Here is a 16,005-nt window from a genome sequence, read left to right as displayed (position 1 = left end):
AGATTTCAATCCCCCTACTTAGCATTTATAAGCTGTACATTGTCGACACCTAGTCAATGTTTTCTTAATTAATGTATTTTTGTCGTGCCTCTGTGTGCTTTTTGGCACCTCTGACCAAATTAATTTCGCACTGTATAACAAAGTTTAATTTAATTTAATTTTGACTTGATTCATTTAAGGTCCACTTACTAGCTTTCTTCCAGCTCTTTATTGCGCATGCTCTGTATGCTACTTAATATTATTACCACTTTTTCAATGGGGGACAGAAACCAATACAATGTATTAGAAGCAATTATCTTCTTCTTCAAAACAGTATCAACAATCAGCTACAGTACGTAATGAGAGAAGAGAAAGGGGAAGGTTAAAAAGAGAAGTGTGGATTCTTCTTCTATAAAGAAACTGACATAATTGTAACTGTTTGGAAAGTGCACTTTTATTTGATTTTCTCCATCACAAGATAAGTGAGTGTGTTACCTAGCTTTGTTTGTAATATTGATGGTTATGATATCATTGTTTGTATTGATGGTTATGCTGGAGGTTGAGAGAACATTGCAGAAAGATTTATGTCACTGATACATTCACAGTAAAGTAGCCTATTCTTTCATTTACCTTTACCTTTTATTGGCCATAAAAACTACCTTTGTACATACCTTGTTTTTTGTTCATACATAATTACATTTTTCATAGCGAATACAGGTTTGCATCAAGCCCCAAAAACATTCAATAAATAAATACAGAAATAAATACAGAAATAGATTGTGTAAAATATATAAGTAGACAAATAAAACTCAACTCATTAATGTTATTTAATTATTCCTACAGTATTTTCATGTTATTGTTATCATTCTTATTTCAAAATGCTTGTTTTTTCCATTTTTCCCAATGACATGTTTATTTCATAATGTACCCTTTTATTCAACAATTTTTCATACTGTCATTTTTTATTCCATAATGTCACTTTCCGTGACAGGGGAGTTGTCCCCACCCCCCGTCACCTATCAGCTGATCATATGCCTGGCAGCCTCTCTTAGTGTGGCTCAACAACTGCTACCACATTTAGCCAGTTAGCTCCTGTTAACTAAAGCAACAACAGAGTCTAAGTAATTCTGAATCAATCAAGTATTTGCTGCTATGAATAAAGACAGTGCAGACACAGTAAAAAAAAATTGCTTTTATTCCACTTCACACTGCTACCTACCTATTTTTTTTTTTTTCATTAGCGTTCAAGTGGTTAAGTTGTGAGGAACACCACTGCTAGGCAACAGCAACATGGACGGAATAGTTACTGTTTAAAAAGGCTAATAATTTAGCATGCTATTGAGCGGGTAACATACAACAACTAGAATGGCACTCGGAGAGCGCGTACCTCCGCCAAGGTGCGTGACTTTAAAACACAGCTCACAGCTCACAGCTGGCGGTACCGTAAGGTGGTCAGCTTATTATTAACATGGTGTGTTTCCGTGTAAGGTATCGGCGAATGCCTCTCTCATTCAGCAGCCTTGTTATGTCTGTATAACGTTACACTACGTTGTCGCTCATCCCGTTAATGCTCAGGCTGATCGGAATTCTTAAAAAGATTTCTGAATCCGGATCATGATTCGGATCGCCAGCAAAATCGAATGGATTGTTTATTATGCCACACCCCACCCCTCCAAAAAATGTCATTCAAATCCATCACGAACTTTTGGAGTAATCCTGCTAACAGACAGACAGACGGCATAAAAAGGGCACCAGCTGCACATGGTGGGGCACCAACGCGTTGCATGCAGAACATTTTCTAGCATGTAGAGAAGCCTATATGGCCCTGCATCATCTCAATTTTAAGGCCACCCTAGAGGGCACTTCAGCACATGTTCTCTACTGGAAGGGCACCATAGAATGCACTTCATCATGTTTTCTTCATTCACTCTGCAGCGTCTTTTGTTTGACCATCCCTTCCTCCTAAATCCCCACTTCTTTCAAACCCCGCACTCTCATGACAGCACTGTTTTTTAGTGCTGCTGTTGGTTGAAAGCTGTGTTTGAACTTAGTTCCTGCTGGAGAGAAGCTTCCTGCCACAACAGATCAATATGGACAAATTACTACTGGACACAAAGCATCATAGGAAACCATCTGGAAAGCATACACTGCTTGCAATAATTAAATCAAAAGATGTCACAGATAAAAGACAAAAAATAATAGACAAAAAAAATAAATAATGAATATTCCTTAGCCACCTGGAGGTGGGCGTTGCTGCAGCACCCTCACATACAATGGGGCACGCAATGCACCATGGGCAGGCATTGGCATTGCACTGCTTAGTGACGGCCTACCTGGGCCAAGAGGTGACAAAATCAGCTTACAGCACCTCTAAATTTGACTAAATAACACGTGATATTGTATTTGTTCGATCTAACTGAAGTGTAACAACAACTTGCGGTTTTACGAGAGGTTGTGTGCTGGACTGTTTCGTGGTGTCTACATAATATAACATGTTAATTGTGAGCATTAGAGGTGCTGGTACTGTACTGTAGGCAGATGTTGTTACCTGTCTTTATGCTAAGCTGAACTAACCGTCTCCATGGCTTCATACAGACAGATATGAGTGGTATCCAGATTGCCTTTTAACTATTGTGGCAAGAAAGTGATTAAGCTTATTTCCCAAAATGTCCAACTGTTCCTTTGATGACTATTTTTATGTTTTATGTAAAGCTCTTTGAACTGCCTTGTTGTATTACGGTGCCATACAAATAAACGTGCCTTGTTACACTAAATCATTTTGCATTCCTCTGCAGGCGTAACGGCTTGGATTTGTTTTACCTGTCAGCAGCTACTACAACATCATTTCTTATGTACAATATAGACTTAACTGTACAATAATTTCTGCAATAATTCAACTGTGGAATACTCTGGCATTAACACTGTACATTTCAAGAAATGTATACTATTCTAGCATTTATATTTAACACACTTAATCACACTTCTCAGCATTTATACTTATTTACACTGTGTTTTTATATAGTATATGTTTTATGCATATATTGTATATATTTTTTAATATTACCCTACATATATTGTAGCATTATCTACATAATTTAACATACTCTTTTTATTTCTATTTTTGTCATATTTCTTATGCTTATATATACAAGAGCAACTGTAATGACATGTTAACTGTCTTGTGTGATGCAGGTTTATCCAGTCACAAACTTCCCAGACCCTATACTACAGTGGTAAAAACCACAAAAGGCTCATGGGAGAGCACCAAGCCAAGTGTTTGCAAACTTCACACATTTTACAGACACTAATCAGAGGTAACCATCGAGCTGCTCCCATATTACCAAGCTAACCTACGAATGGAAGGGAGAGTCACATACAGTGTGTTCTTTGTGTATAAAAGAGAGCTCATATAGTCAGGAGGACTGCCCTGCTGCCTGCTGATGTGACTCAACGTCATCCTGCCCACAATTTTTGCTTTTTTAATGATTTCATCAGGAGAGTATCTGGCTATAATATATATATATAAACACTGTGATAAGCTTGGTGATGTAGCTTACATTGTCCAAATGTTTTCCATACATGTATCCATCCTATCCACCTCTTTTTCTTGCAGTTTACAGTTTACCCACCTGTCATTGGAATATATAGGAGAGTATTCCTACCCATCTGTAGTAGCACACCCACCTCATCAACGACCACTGACATTACTGTTTCACTTCCCATGATATATAAGTAAAGTGTTAAAGGCGATAATATATTATTACACTTGAATCAGTTAAGTAAACTCTATCTGGCAGAGGTTATAAATGTGCATGAGGGTGATGAAGTTCTGATTATCTATGATTAGAATGGAGGCCCCAAGATAAGGAGGCTAATGTGATCTAGCAGTTATACCTGTGCAGTGATAATAAATCTTCTTGTTATTTGAGAAGATGTTTGTTTGGCTGCTGCAGCCTGTGCAGTTCTATATAGGCCCATAAATATCTCAACAACATTTTTCTTTTTCTCTTTTTTTTTTATTTATAAGATATTCAAATTATGTTGAAATTGGAATATGGATTTTTAAAGCCACATTGGATCTGGAAGTTTATATTCACTTGCATGGACGGTATATAACCTATACTCACGCAATTAATAAATAAATAAATAACAATATTTAAAAAATCAATAAAACGAGAATAGATCTATAATAGAAAATGTTACATTTCTCTTTCAGTTTCAGTGTCATATTGTAATATCACAAGGTCTGCTTCCTCGAATGGGCCACGTAATGATATCCAACAGTGACATATTAGTTCAATAATCTATCTAAATATCTGCAGGCGGCACTAGAAGCCGTTTCACAGATCGGCATCAAGTGTCCGGCCATCAGGAGAAGACTGACGGAAGCAGACAGACAGACTCCTCTCTTCGTCCTGGAGGAGATGGACGGATGTAGAAAACCAAGGGAAGGATTAATGAATGGACTCCAGACAAGAGACAGTGTCAGACCTTAATCATATTAGTCGGTTGAAAGCGTTTCTAAATAACAGATTATATCAAAGGCTGTCAGGAGAAATATTTACATGTCTGCTCTGAATACAATTTAAAGGAGGACATTTTAGAGGCATCTTTTTATTGTTTTTTTTTACTTTTAACTTTTTATTGTATATTCGCTAATGTTAAAGACAGGCTTTAACATTTAAGACGGTCTTAAATGTTCGTCTTTAAAATTTCCGACAAATGTTAAGAATAAATACAATATATAAATAATCTTAGGAATGTCTTAATTATTTGAAATCACTTATTTTTTATTTTTATTTCGTTATTAAATCATCAGTTCACTTATGTTTTTGGTAATATATTCCACACAATACCAAATTATACTTTTTGTTGGACAAAACGTATACACATTTAAATTCACAAAATACTGGAATCAGCGAAAAAATATGTTTACTTCTTTTTTTCATTTTAAATAAAAACAATATTTGATTTTATTTCATGCTATACGGCTCTGATTTATTAGCACAAAGTGATCGTGTTGTATCTTTTTCCTGTGAACGATTATGACCTTATAGCTATAGGCCTGTTTTATTTTAGCGTCAGCGTCAAATTATTCAAGCTATATTATCATTTCATATCTCTGTTGTGATGAATTTTCTTTTCTACTTTGACATCATGAAGTTACTGTTAGTTATTTTTTTTTATCGGGCTGCATCGTTTTACAGAGAAGTCGCTCACATTTATATCACCATAAAGAAACTCTCTCTTTTCCAATAATACATTTTATTACAATGTGTGTTTATTTATTCTGAACGCCGCTGATTGAATCAATATCAGATGAAGGCGTTAAGTGGAGTTATTGTTTTATAGTCAATTGTGCATGAAATTGATTTTAGGCCCAGTTTGATTTTCCGCATCGAATTTGGAGAAAATATAATATTCAAGTAAATATAATTTTCAAGTAACGGAAAGAGCCGGTGTGGTAAGTATAATATCTAAAGTTATTTAATAATGTTGTGAATTGAAACCTGGATCATCATCATCATCATCATCATCATCATCATCATCATCATCATCATCATCATAAGGCAAACAACCACCAGGAAAGTGTAAATTCGTGCACCTTTAAAATCCCCCTAAACACAATCATATACAATACAATACAATCATACGAAATTGAAACTGTCTTAAATGTTGAAGACTGTCTTTAACAAGAGCGAATATACAATAAAAAGTTAAAATGTGTGAAAGTGACATCATGAAAAACAATAAAAAGATGTATCCTTTAGGAAAATATCTCCTTTTAAATTGTAAATATTTCTCCGGACAGCCTTTGATACAATGATTTGTGTAGCCTGGAGGCAATCACACTCATTTCATGCATAAAACATATTAAAAACCACATATAATAAAAACGAGCCTCTTGATGGTTGTTGGGTTCATCCTTCATATCGTGCCTGGATTGAAGTGGATCCAAATATGGCGTCCGTGTTTCTAATGAAACCCCCTAAAAAAAAAAAAAAAAAAAAAAAGGCACCCAGTCAACCCTCAGATGTGGGCCCTCTCCTCTCCTCCGACACCCAGGGGTCCTCGTTCCCTCCCTTCCTCCCTCCCTACCTCCCTCCTTCCTACCTAGGCCTACCTCGGAGCGGCGGATTGCGTCACGTGTTTTTCTCCCGTACAAATCTTCCAGTAGGGGAGCGAATAGGAGCACACTCATATCAGCGATTATCAGCGACAGTAACTATCTCCAGATATACCAGGCAGGAAGAGAAAACACCGCAGTCCTCCTGGACCCCAAAAAACAACTTTGGTTTCACTCATCTCCAATCAGTGCGCGCAACTTTTACGCATCAAAACAAGAGATATTTGGAGACGCTCCTCTGAGCTCCGTCGCTCGTCTCTATCTGTTTTGGAGTGACACAGTTTGCACTCTCTACTACTGAGTTTTGGACGTCCAGAGGAACCGGACTGCTTTATCACCCGACCGTCCTTATCTGGTGAGATAATACACTGAGAGCCCTTGGAAAGAAATGGTGTTCCTCATATACGCAGCATTCAATGAGCTATTATCAGCTTTATGTGATTTGAGTTACTATTGATAGAAAATATGGTAGATATGGAACTGGAGCTCGCTATCTGTTTGTGCTGTTTGATTTGGTTTCCGTTATGGTTATGATTTAATGAGGATATCTGGGGTCGCTGATAGTCTGCTGATATCTGCACGGACAGATACCAGAGGTCGTTAATGTCATTTTAATCCATTTCATGTCAATCACAATCATGCATGCAGGTGAAATATGACTGATGATACTGAATGATCTCTATCTGAGCTCTATTTCCATGCGTAATTGTAAACCAACATCAGTTTAACTCATACAAATTGTTTTGGATTTTTACAACACAAACTTAAAAAGGACTCAAACATGTTACAAATCAGATGCCCTTGAAACTTTGCCTTATAGCTACATAGGTCTGCTTTATTTTAGCGTGAGCGTCCATTATTCAAGCTATATCATCATTTCATATCTCTGTTGGTGCTGAATTTTTTTTTCTACTTTGACATCAAGAAGTTTTTGCAAGTTATTTTTCTAACCGGGCTGCAGTTTTTTACAGTGAAGTCGATCCCATTTATCAAAAAAAAGAACTCTCTCTTTCCAATAATACATTTTACTACAGTGTGTGTAATTTTAATCCATTTCATGTCAATCACAATCATGCAGGTGAAATATGACTGATGATACTGAATGATCTCTATCTGAGCTCTATTTCCATGCGTAATTGTATAAGCCAACATCAGTTTAACTCATACAAATTGTTTTGGATTTTTACAACACAAACTTAAAAAAATGACTCAAACATGTTACAAATCAGATGCCCTTCATTAAGTTAAGTTTCATTAAGTTTAGTTTATTGATCACATACACATTGACATGGCAGTGAGATTCTTTGTTCCTGTTTGTCATCTCTGTATAATAGACAATCGATCAATCAATCAATTGAATAACAATAATGAAGTAAAATATAATCATATTCCTTGAAACTTTGCCAGACATGAATTACTTTCTTCTGTTCTCACGTTTATAAAAATCTCTCTTATAATTTCTTTCAGGTGGACAAGAATCTCCACAAGAGTCTCATGAAGCTATTAAGTTCATAAAGGCACGTACAGATTCTTCTGAGGAAGGGTGGAAAGTCTCTCCTCCACAGGACTGGGACCAGCCTGAGAAATCATCCCTATATATTATATATTTCCTATATCCTCCACAACAGTTGTGAAGATGTATCAGAGCCTCGCCTTGTCCTCCAACCTCCAACAGTCTCATTACGCGCATGACACCGGGAATTACATGCACCCCACCTCGGCCAGCTCTCCGGTCTACGTCCCGACCACCAGAGTCCCATCCATGCTGCCCACTCTGCCCTACCTGCAGACCTGCGACTCGACCCACCAGTCTCACGGCCTCGGCGGGCACCACGGCTGGCCTCAGAGCGGCACTGACGGCTCCTCCTTCACGCCCAGCAGCCCTCACCCTCACCACGGCTTCTCGTACTCGCACAGCCCGCCGGTCAGCAGCAACACTGGCCGGGAGGCGACCTACCAGAGCCCGCTGGTGCTCGGAAACGGCGGCTCTCGGGTGGATCAGTACGGAGGCGCGCTGGTGCGCTCCGTCGGAGTCGGAGGATCCTACTCCAGCCCTTACGCCTACATGAGCCCGGAGATGGCGACGTCCTCCTGGACGCCGGGACCCTTCGAGAGCGGGGTGATCAGCCTGCAGGGACGACATGGAGGACTGTCTGGGAGAAGGTCCAGTCTTGGTAAGACATATAGGCCTCAAACAGTTTCCACATCCAGACCATGAAGTGGATTTTGATTCTTGAGATCAAACCCTGAGATTTATTATCATCATTTAAAAAAATATATAGAATATATATACAAATATCAGTAAGATAAGATAAGATAAGATGAACCTTTATTAATCCCCGGAGGGATATTCAGGTGTCAAAGCAGCAACATCAGCAAACAGAGTGAAACACAGGAGAGGTAAAGGTATTCAAAAATTATAAAAACAATAATAGAGATATAAAAGACAGAAAAACAGAGTGAATGGGTGAGCATAGTGTGTGCAGTCCGTCAATAAATAAATGTAGTATGTGCAATAAATAAATGTAAAGTATTAGTAGATCAAACATATGAGGAAAAGTGGAGCTTTTTTTTTATATCACTGAAAATATTATTTTAGTCAGGGCCAGAGTGCCAAATATATTTATATATCACCAGCAGCTGATTCATGAACAGGCCTGCTCAATGGTTTCATATTTAAATCAAACTGTGGGACCTTTTTTTGTTTGATTTGCGCTCTCATTTGAACCATTTTCAACCATTTAAAAAGTGCTAAATCACATTTGGACCACTGAATATTCCCATATACCCTCCCATGTAGGCCTCCTCCTCTAAATACTGCAAATTATTGCTGTTTAAGTCTCAAAATATCTGCAAATAAGCAATCATATTTATTACTTTTTATTGTTTTCGTTATTTCGACACCCTCCCTCCAACATGTCAGTGGCTGGTTCGTTTATCAAGGGTTGTAAAAGGCAGTTATATGAGGCTGCGGTTGTTATTTATTATAGGAGGCGATAGAGAGGTCTACAACAACAGTATAATGGCTGATGTGTCATGTCATGGGGTCGGGAGGATTGAGATTCAATCAAAGTCGAGCTAAACAATCCTATATTACATTCAGACAATACGCATTCTTCAGAAGAAGAGGGTCTAAAGACAATCAATTAGAATGTTAATTTAATCCCACAGTGACAGAGTTCATTCAATACACACGGAGACAAAAACGCACTGAAAAGAGCCGCTGGCACAACAATCAGAGCAGTTCTCACCTCCATCAGACGACAGGTCTGAAACATCTCCACCTGAAACACTCAGAGTCTCTTCAGAAGGTGAAGAGCACGAGCGTTTGAAGTTGATGATGATTACAGCCCCCCCAACAGGAAAAAAAAAATCATAATTTCCCGCCCTTCTAAAATAATTTAAAAAATGCACTGACACATAGGACGAACTATAATGTGTTTGTTTTTTTTTATTATTGTTTTACGTTGCTCTATTTTTTTTTTAACCTTTTCTTATTTCATTGTCTCGAATGGCAGAGATTCATATTTAATTATTAATTAATTAATGAATATGAATAAAGTACAACCATAAGCAATCATAAACCGTTCATGTAACATTACATTTGAAAGTAATGAAAAAAAAAGACAAACCACTCACAGAACTGTATAGTACTATAGAACCGGTAGTATAATAATAATGGCAATTCGTTAAATGTATGTATGATTATGATTAAATTTGCTAATGATTAATTCGGACGGTGGTGCATGGTTGCCATGTTTTTTTTATCAATATACCGGGGTGTGTGTTATAATAATTACTGCCATGGTTGGTTTGATGATTTGGCCTTTAGACGGTGACAAATTGATTAAATCTAAATTTTGTTGAATTATGGATGAATTTCACACCAAAATGTTCCTGAATATCGCTCAGTATTTTATGGTCATTATAATATCATTATGACGTGTCTATACAAAATAGAAGTGCGTGTGTTAATGAATATAAGCTTTTATAGAATTCAAACATGATCTTAATGGTTATTTTAGGTTTTGGGTTGTTTTTTTTATTCCACCAGCTCAGCTTTTATTTTTTTTTTGTGATGTATTTTCTTCTGCTGGAATGATAAGAACCACAATCACAAGTTCAAAGAAATCCAGGCAGCCTCAGGACAGCTGTATCCTGACCTGTGGGGTCTTCCTCAGGTCTCTCTCTCTCTCTCTCTCTCTCTCTCTCTCTCTCTCTCTCTCTAAATTGAGGGATTAGGAATTTGGGCAATTAATGCCAGGAGTCCGTCGTGTGTCAGAGCTGTGATGGATGGAGGGGACCCCTGGATCCTTCAGGCTGATAACACCCCACCCCACCCCTCTGCAGACAGAGTCCTCCATCAGTCTGTCTCTGATTCAAGAGGGGGGGGGGTGATCATCATCACAGGATAGAGGGGCTTTAAATTCCTCCTCCGTCTATTCATCATCGGCCCGTATAACCAGAACCCCCATCATAGGTTTTAAAAGTTCTCGTAAACAGGAATGTTGTTTATTCCAGAATAGAATGTTGTTCTCTTTTAGAAGGAAGAATGCTGTCACAGGAGAAACAGTGACGTCACAAAGGGAAGGGAGATGGAAAGAGGAGTTTGATCATAATATACCTTTAGAAATATCAGAGGAATATTAGGCCTATATACAGATACCCAAACATCAATAAAAGGTTGATAGTTCACTGATTGGGCTGTGGTGATACCAAAAGCAGCAGAACATGACTGAGTACCATTAAAATCTCTCACAGGATATTTAGAGGAATAGAAAAATAAATATAGTATATGGCACATGCAGATCTCTGGAGTGTTACAGTTTATTTGTTTGTTTTTTCTTTATTTGTTTTGCAAATTAACAAACTATTAACAAAAAAATGATATACAGTGCAGGAATTGGCTTATCTGAAGCCTCCACCTGGAGACAAGATTAATATACATAAATAATATGACTACATAACGGTCTCGCTGGTGATGTTGTAATTGAAAGGTTCAGTCTTAATAACGTGTCTTTTGTCCTGTGTTCAGACCTGATAGAGGACATGGCCATGGAGGGCAGAGAGTGTGTAAACTGCGGCTCGGTGTCCACGCCGCTGTGGCGCAGAGACGGAACCGGACACTACCTGTGCAACGCCTGCGGCCTCTACCACAAGATGAACGGCATCAACAGGCCGCTCATCAAACCACAGAAACGGCTGGTAAGACACGCAGAGAAGAAGACCCAAACACACAACAACACACTCACACTGGATATTCATTGATATGTCATTTATAAGATGTGTGCTATAGAAGCATTTACAATTCTGATGTATGATCGCCTATACTTGAAATCAAACAATAATAAATAATACAAAATTTCAAATTTATCCCTCAGATAAAGTTACTTGGCAGATTAGGATTTTACATTCAAAAACATCTGATCAGTGAATTAAATATGATGCATTGTTATAATTTAACAACCCAACAATATTACAATTAGCTCCATTCCAACAGCTATAGCTGCTTTGTCTCTTTGTCCAGGGCCCCATCAGAATACCTATAGACTACACTATAGTCTGTATATTTTAAGTAAATACTGTAAGTTTTATATTGGAATAAAATTAAGCATTATAATACTGTCACTCTTGTTATTCATGTATCATAAAATGAACCAAGGGGAGCATGGGGTGAATGTAATGTACATATATATATATATATATACTCATTAATTAACGTAGAAAAACATCCTCCAGGAACCCCCCAGGCAAGCAGGGTTTCTTGGTTATCCCCAGAGTTTCTTGAGGCTCTCCTGATTCAAAGGGTGTGTATAGCTTTAAGATGCTTGTAATGACAATCTTATAATACATATAATAACATCACACTCTGAAGGGTGCCAATGTTTACATTGTGGTATATTTAGACTTAAGTAAAAGATCTGAATTCTTCCACATCTGCATATTGATAACACTACAAGTTAGTCAAATAGCAAAACATTAATATTGTTATGAGAATTTGTAATGCAAAATCCTCTTAGAGAGCATTTAGAAAATGGACAAAGCTTTGTTGTGGTGCAGGGAGGGAGGCCGGGGGTGTCAAGGCTTCCCGGCTGTGTATTTCCCAGGAACTTGCCTCTCTAGAGCAGCTGTGAGTTGCCCAACATCTCCTTCCACCACTGGGCTGTTTTTATTTGTCCTGCAGCGACCTTGCCCTTGGACAGGCCTGTTTTTAAACGAGGCTCTTGTGAAGCAACGTGACTCTCTCCCTGCTGTTGTGTGATGCTTTTTGCTCCACACTTGTGCAAAACCAAGCTGATAGTCACACCATGGTGTGAGACAAAAGTCATTATTTATGTTGCCTTTAAAAGTTGTCCAACTAATGATTTATTGGAACTTTGCATGGGATACATGGAGGGATAATTCCTCATTGTTGTACCAAATCACATACAGACATCCTGCGATTCATTGTTAGTTATAGGAACAGTTCAACTCAAGTTTCTCAAACTATAGTTCAGGGATACAAAGGTGTGAGCTGTCAGCTTATTTCTGACTGCACCGACATTTCTCAGAAAACAAAAGTCAAACTTTTTTTCATTCAAATGTCTTTTCTCTCTCTTCTATACCTACAGCAGACCACATCTCGCCGGGCCGGCCTTTGCTGCACTAACTGCCACACCAGCACCACCACGCTGTGGAGACGCAATGCTGAGGGAGAGCCTGTGTGTAACGCCTGTGGCCTCTACATGAAGCTGCACGGGGTAGGTCACATCAGGTCCAGTTCTTTCAAATCCGCTCTGTTGCTCTATAATATGTCCTATGTAAAGCCCAGGCTTCTCATGTACCTCCCCAGGAACCTGTGTGTAAAACAGCTCCTCTACAGTATAGGGAGCAGTTCATTATTTGCGCAGTGTAAAACCTCTCCAAGGGCATTGTGGTCATTGTTATCAGAGCGGCAGTGTGTGGGAGGGAGAGCTTGTGTGGGTTGTCATGACACTGTGGCCTCATGGTGTATCAGGGACTGGGAGGTTCACTCAACTAATGTGTGTTGCTGTACTCCCTATAGGTGGCAAGACCTCTGGCCATGAAGAAAGAGAGCATTCAGACCAGGAAGCGCAAACCCAAGATGCCCAAGAATAAATCGTCCACAGGTAGGACCAAGAGATACAGAGAAAGGGGAGAAGGAAGTGTAGAACCCTAACCCTAAACCTCTGAAAAGAGTCTTAATAGTAGTTATTTTTTCAATCTGAGAGCTCACTATTTTTTTCTTTTAGGATCCACCACCTCTGACACCAGCTCCCCAACCTCCCTGTCAGTCTCAGAACATGCCTCAACCATTAAAAGCGAACCCAACATGACCCCTTCACCCTACGCTGGCCAGACGGTCACAGTTGCCACTCAGGTGAAGCACCTTGCCATACAAATACCACACATACAAATACCACACAAATGTACTGTGTATAGTATGCAATGGGCATTTTGGACACTCAGGATTGAATACCTTTTCTTTCAAAAAGTAGTTATTGAAGTTGGGGCAGTGGCCCTCGGCGTCTTCATACCGATGCACAAGGCATCCTTTAGCGTCTGTATGAGACGCACCGGGCTTTCAGCTAACTCCAATGTAAACCCATCCGCATCATTATTAGACGCTCAGAGTAACTGACGTAATAAAGAGAGAGAAATCCCGCTACGGGTGGGAAGGCGGGGTGGTGGACGGGTCAAACAAACACAGGGCTTTCCCTCAGGGGACCAGCGTTCATTGACACAACGTCACTGAGTCACATGACGTTACGTCTGTAGCTTGAGTTACATAACAAGCGCACATATTTTAAACCAAACCATGATGTTTGTTCTAACCCTAACCAAGTATAGCTTTGTTGCCTAAACCTAACACAACGTTAACCACGTGTAACAACGTTGACCACGGACAGACCTTCTGCGTCAAGATACTATGCAAAAGGTGGCTTCTGCCCAGAGCGGCACAATATGACGAGTCGGGATGAGATCACAATGCACTTATAGTCACTTTTTTCATATATATTTAACACAGTGCCAATGATTATTTTTGCTTTAAATGATCTCTTTCCTCCCTGCAGGTGGCTTCTCATTTAGACAGCACAGGATCAGGACATGTGGACATTAAATATGAGGATTATCCCTTTACCCCGACCTCCATGGCCCCACAGAACTCCTGGTGCGCTCTGTCTCAAGCGTGAGCAACCGCGACCGACGTGACCGCCGTACTGACATCACACAGCAGCTCTCCATCCTGCAACTCTTCCTCCCACCCTGGAGCTGTGGAGTAACTGTGTTGTATAAACATTAAAATGGGGTTCATGCTGATGGCTATATATATGTGGCGCTCTTGACCTGAGCAACCTTGACCTAATCCGCTTGCCGTACTACATACTGTAATACACTGGCAGGTCTCAACACAGCTCACCTGGACCGTACTTTAGCTTCACAAGGACACAGGGTACCCTGGAAAAACGATGTGTGTGTGTGTTATCCAAAGCACACCAACTGGACAGCTCAGCCAGGGCAAAGAATACAGTTGAATAGGACTTAATCAGTGACCTTGGCTCTCCTGAACTCACACCCAACAAGGCCATATTTCCTCAACAGGACAACGACAACTACCTATTTCTAAAAGAAATCTCCATTTTTTTGGAGAAACTACACCAAATACACCAAAGAAAATCAAGTGGAATGTAAAACGAAATGGAAAGCCCTTTTTATAGCCGATAACTGATTTTAGTTTCATTAAGATTGTGTTGCTGTCGCTGGTGTTTGTCCATATTACCTTCACCGCTTTCTGTGGCATTTCCAAGAAACATAATGAGAGAACGTTCAGCATGTTATTGTCATCGCAGAAAGAAAAGCGGAAAATGGACAGAAAATACCGTTTTTTATGGCTGTTGAACATGCTTCATTACAAACGTGTAGATGATTAACTTTTATAGGCACATTATTTATGTTGCGATAAGGACAGTTAAAAGTCATAGGGGACACTAAAAGCAGCCAGTTATAGCCCTCTGCTCACTGTTGTAGAATGGCTGGTCTGGTGAACAACAACTGGTGTTTAATAAGATTTAATAAGATATAAACAGTATGATTTATTTGAAAACCAGAACCAATCGTTTTGATTCTGACATCATTACTACATATCAGGAGTCGATCATTTTACTGCTTTAATATTTGACATTATTGAAAGTGCAATGACTGAATTTTTCATTTAAGCAATTGAAGGTAAAAACAAAACGTTGAGTTTGAAATAATTCTAAACATAATAATCTAATTTTATTGTCTGTATTTTGTCAATATGTAAGGAAATTTTATTCTAATGTTCTAAAGAACTCTCTCTTGTTCCCTTTTCTTTTTTTTCAATGTTCTTTGGAATCTGTTCAGGTTAATAAACTGATTGACATTTTATTCATTTGATTTATGAAAATTTGATTGGTCAGATCGAGTGAATCTCACAAATATCTTCAGTGTACTTAAGATGATGATCTCATTCTGTGTGCTCGGAGATGGACTCTCATGTCACGTCATAAATCAGTGGTTTCCCAACCCGACCCGCACAGCAAGCCCTCATCAGCACCGCCCAAATATGTTCTTATCAATGGATTATGGATGTGGTTTAATACTGATGATTAGACAAAAGTGGATATTGTTACAGTATTTCTTCATACGATGTTTAGGTTGGTGTGGTCAGGTTTGCATTTATAGGCCACTAGTACTTCTTGGAGTTGCTGACGCTAGACCATTCATCCATTACTTTTAGCTTTTAACTGTTAGAACTATTTATACATTATTTTAGCTAAATCTTCCAACTCTTTATCCATTAGCCTACTTTTAGCTATTTCAACTCTTTATACATTATTTTAGCTAACTCTTTTCAACTGTTCAATACATTATTT

The 16,005-nt window shown here is 38.8% G+C and overlaps 1 protein-coding gene across 1 annotated transcript; it reads left to right on the top strand.

Annotated features, from left to right (window-relative positions):
• Positions 1 to 5,701: 5,701 nt before the first annotated feature.
• On the top strand, positions 5,702 to 14,433 carry gata5 (GATA binding protein 5). The gene is made up of 7 exons (XM_037771554.1): positions 5,702 to 6,461; positions 7,574 to 8,280; positions 11,142 to 11,311; positions 12,718 to 12,846; positions 13,152 to 13,236; positions 13,360 to 13,487; positions 14,182 to 14,433. The coding sequence occupies exons 2-7, from the start codon at positions 7,743 to 7,745 to the stop codon at positions 14,299 to 14,301; spliced, it is 1,170 nt and encodes a 389-aa protein (XP_037627482.1). The 5' UTR covers positions 5,702 to 6,461; positions 7,574 to 7,742; the 3' UTR covers positions 14,302 to 14,433.
• Positions 14,434 to 16,005: the final 1,572 nt, after the last annotated feature.

This window comes from Sebastes umbrosus, chromosome 6 (assembly GCF_015220745.1).
Source record: "Sebastes umbrosus isolate fSebUmb1 chromosome 6, fSebUmb1.pri, whole genome shotgun sequence".
Classification (NCBI taxonomy): domain Eukaryota; kingdom Metazoa; phylum Chordata; class Actinopteri; order Perciformes; family Sebastidae; genus Sebastes; species Sebastes umbrosus.
Note: the sequence above shows the minus strand (reverse complement) of the source record. Positions and strands in the feature narration are given on the sequence as shown.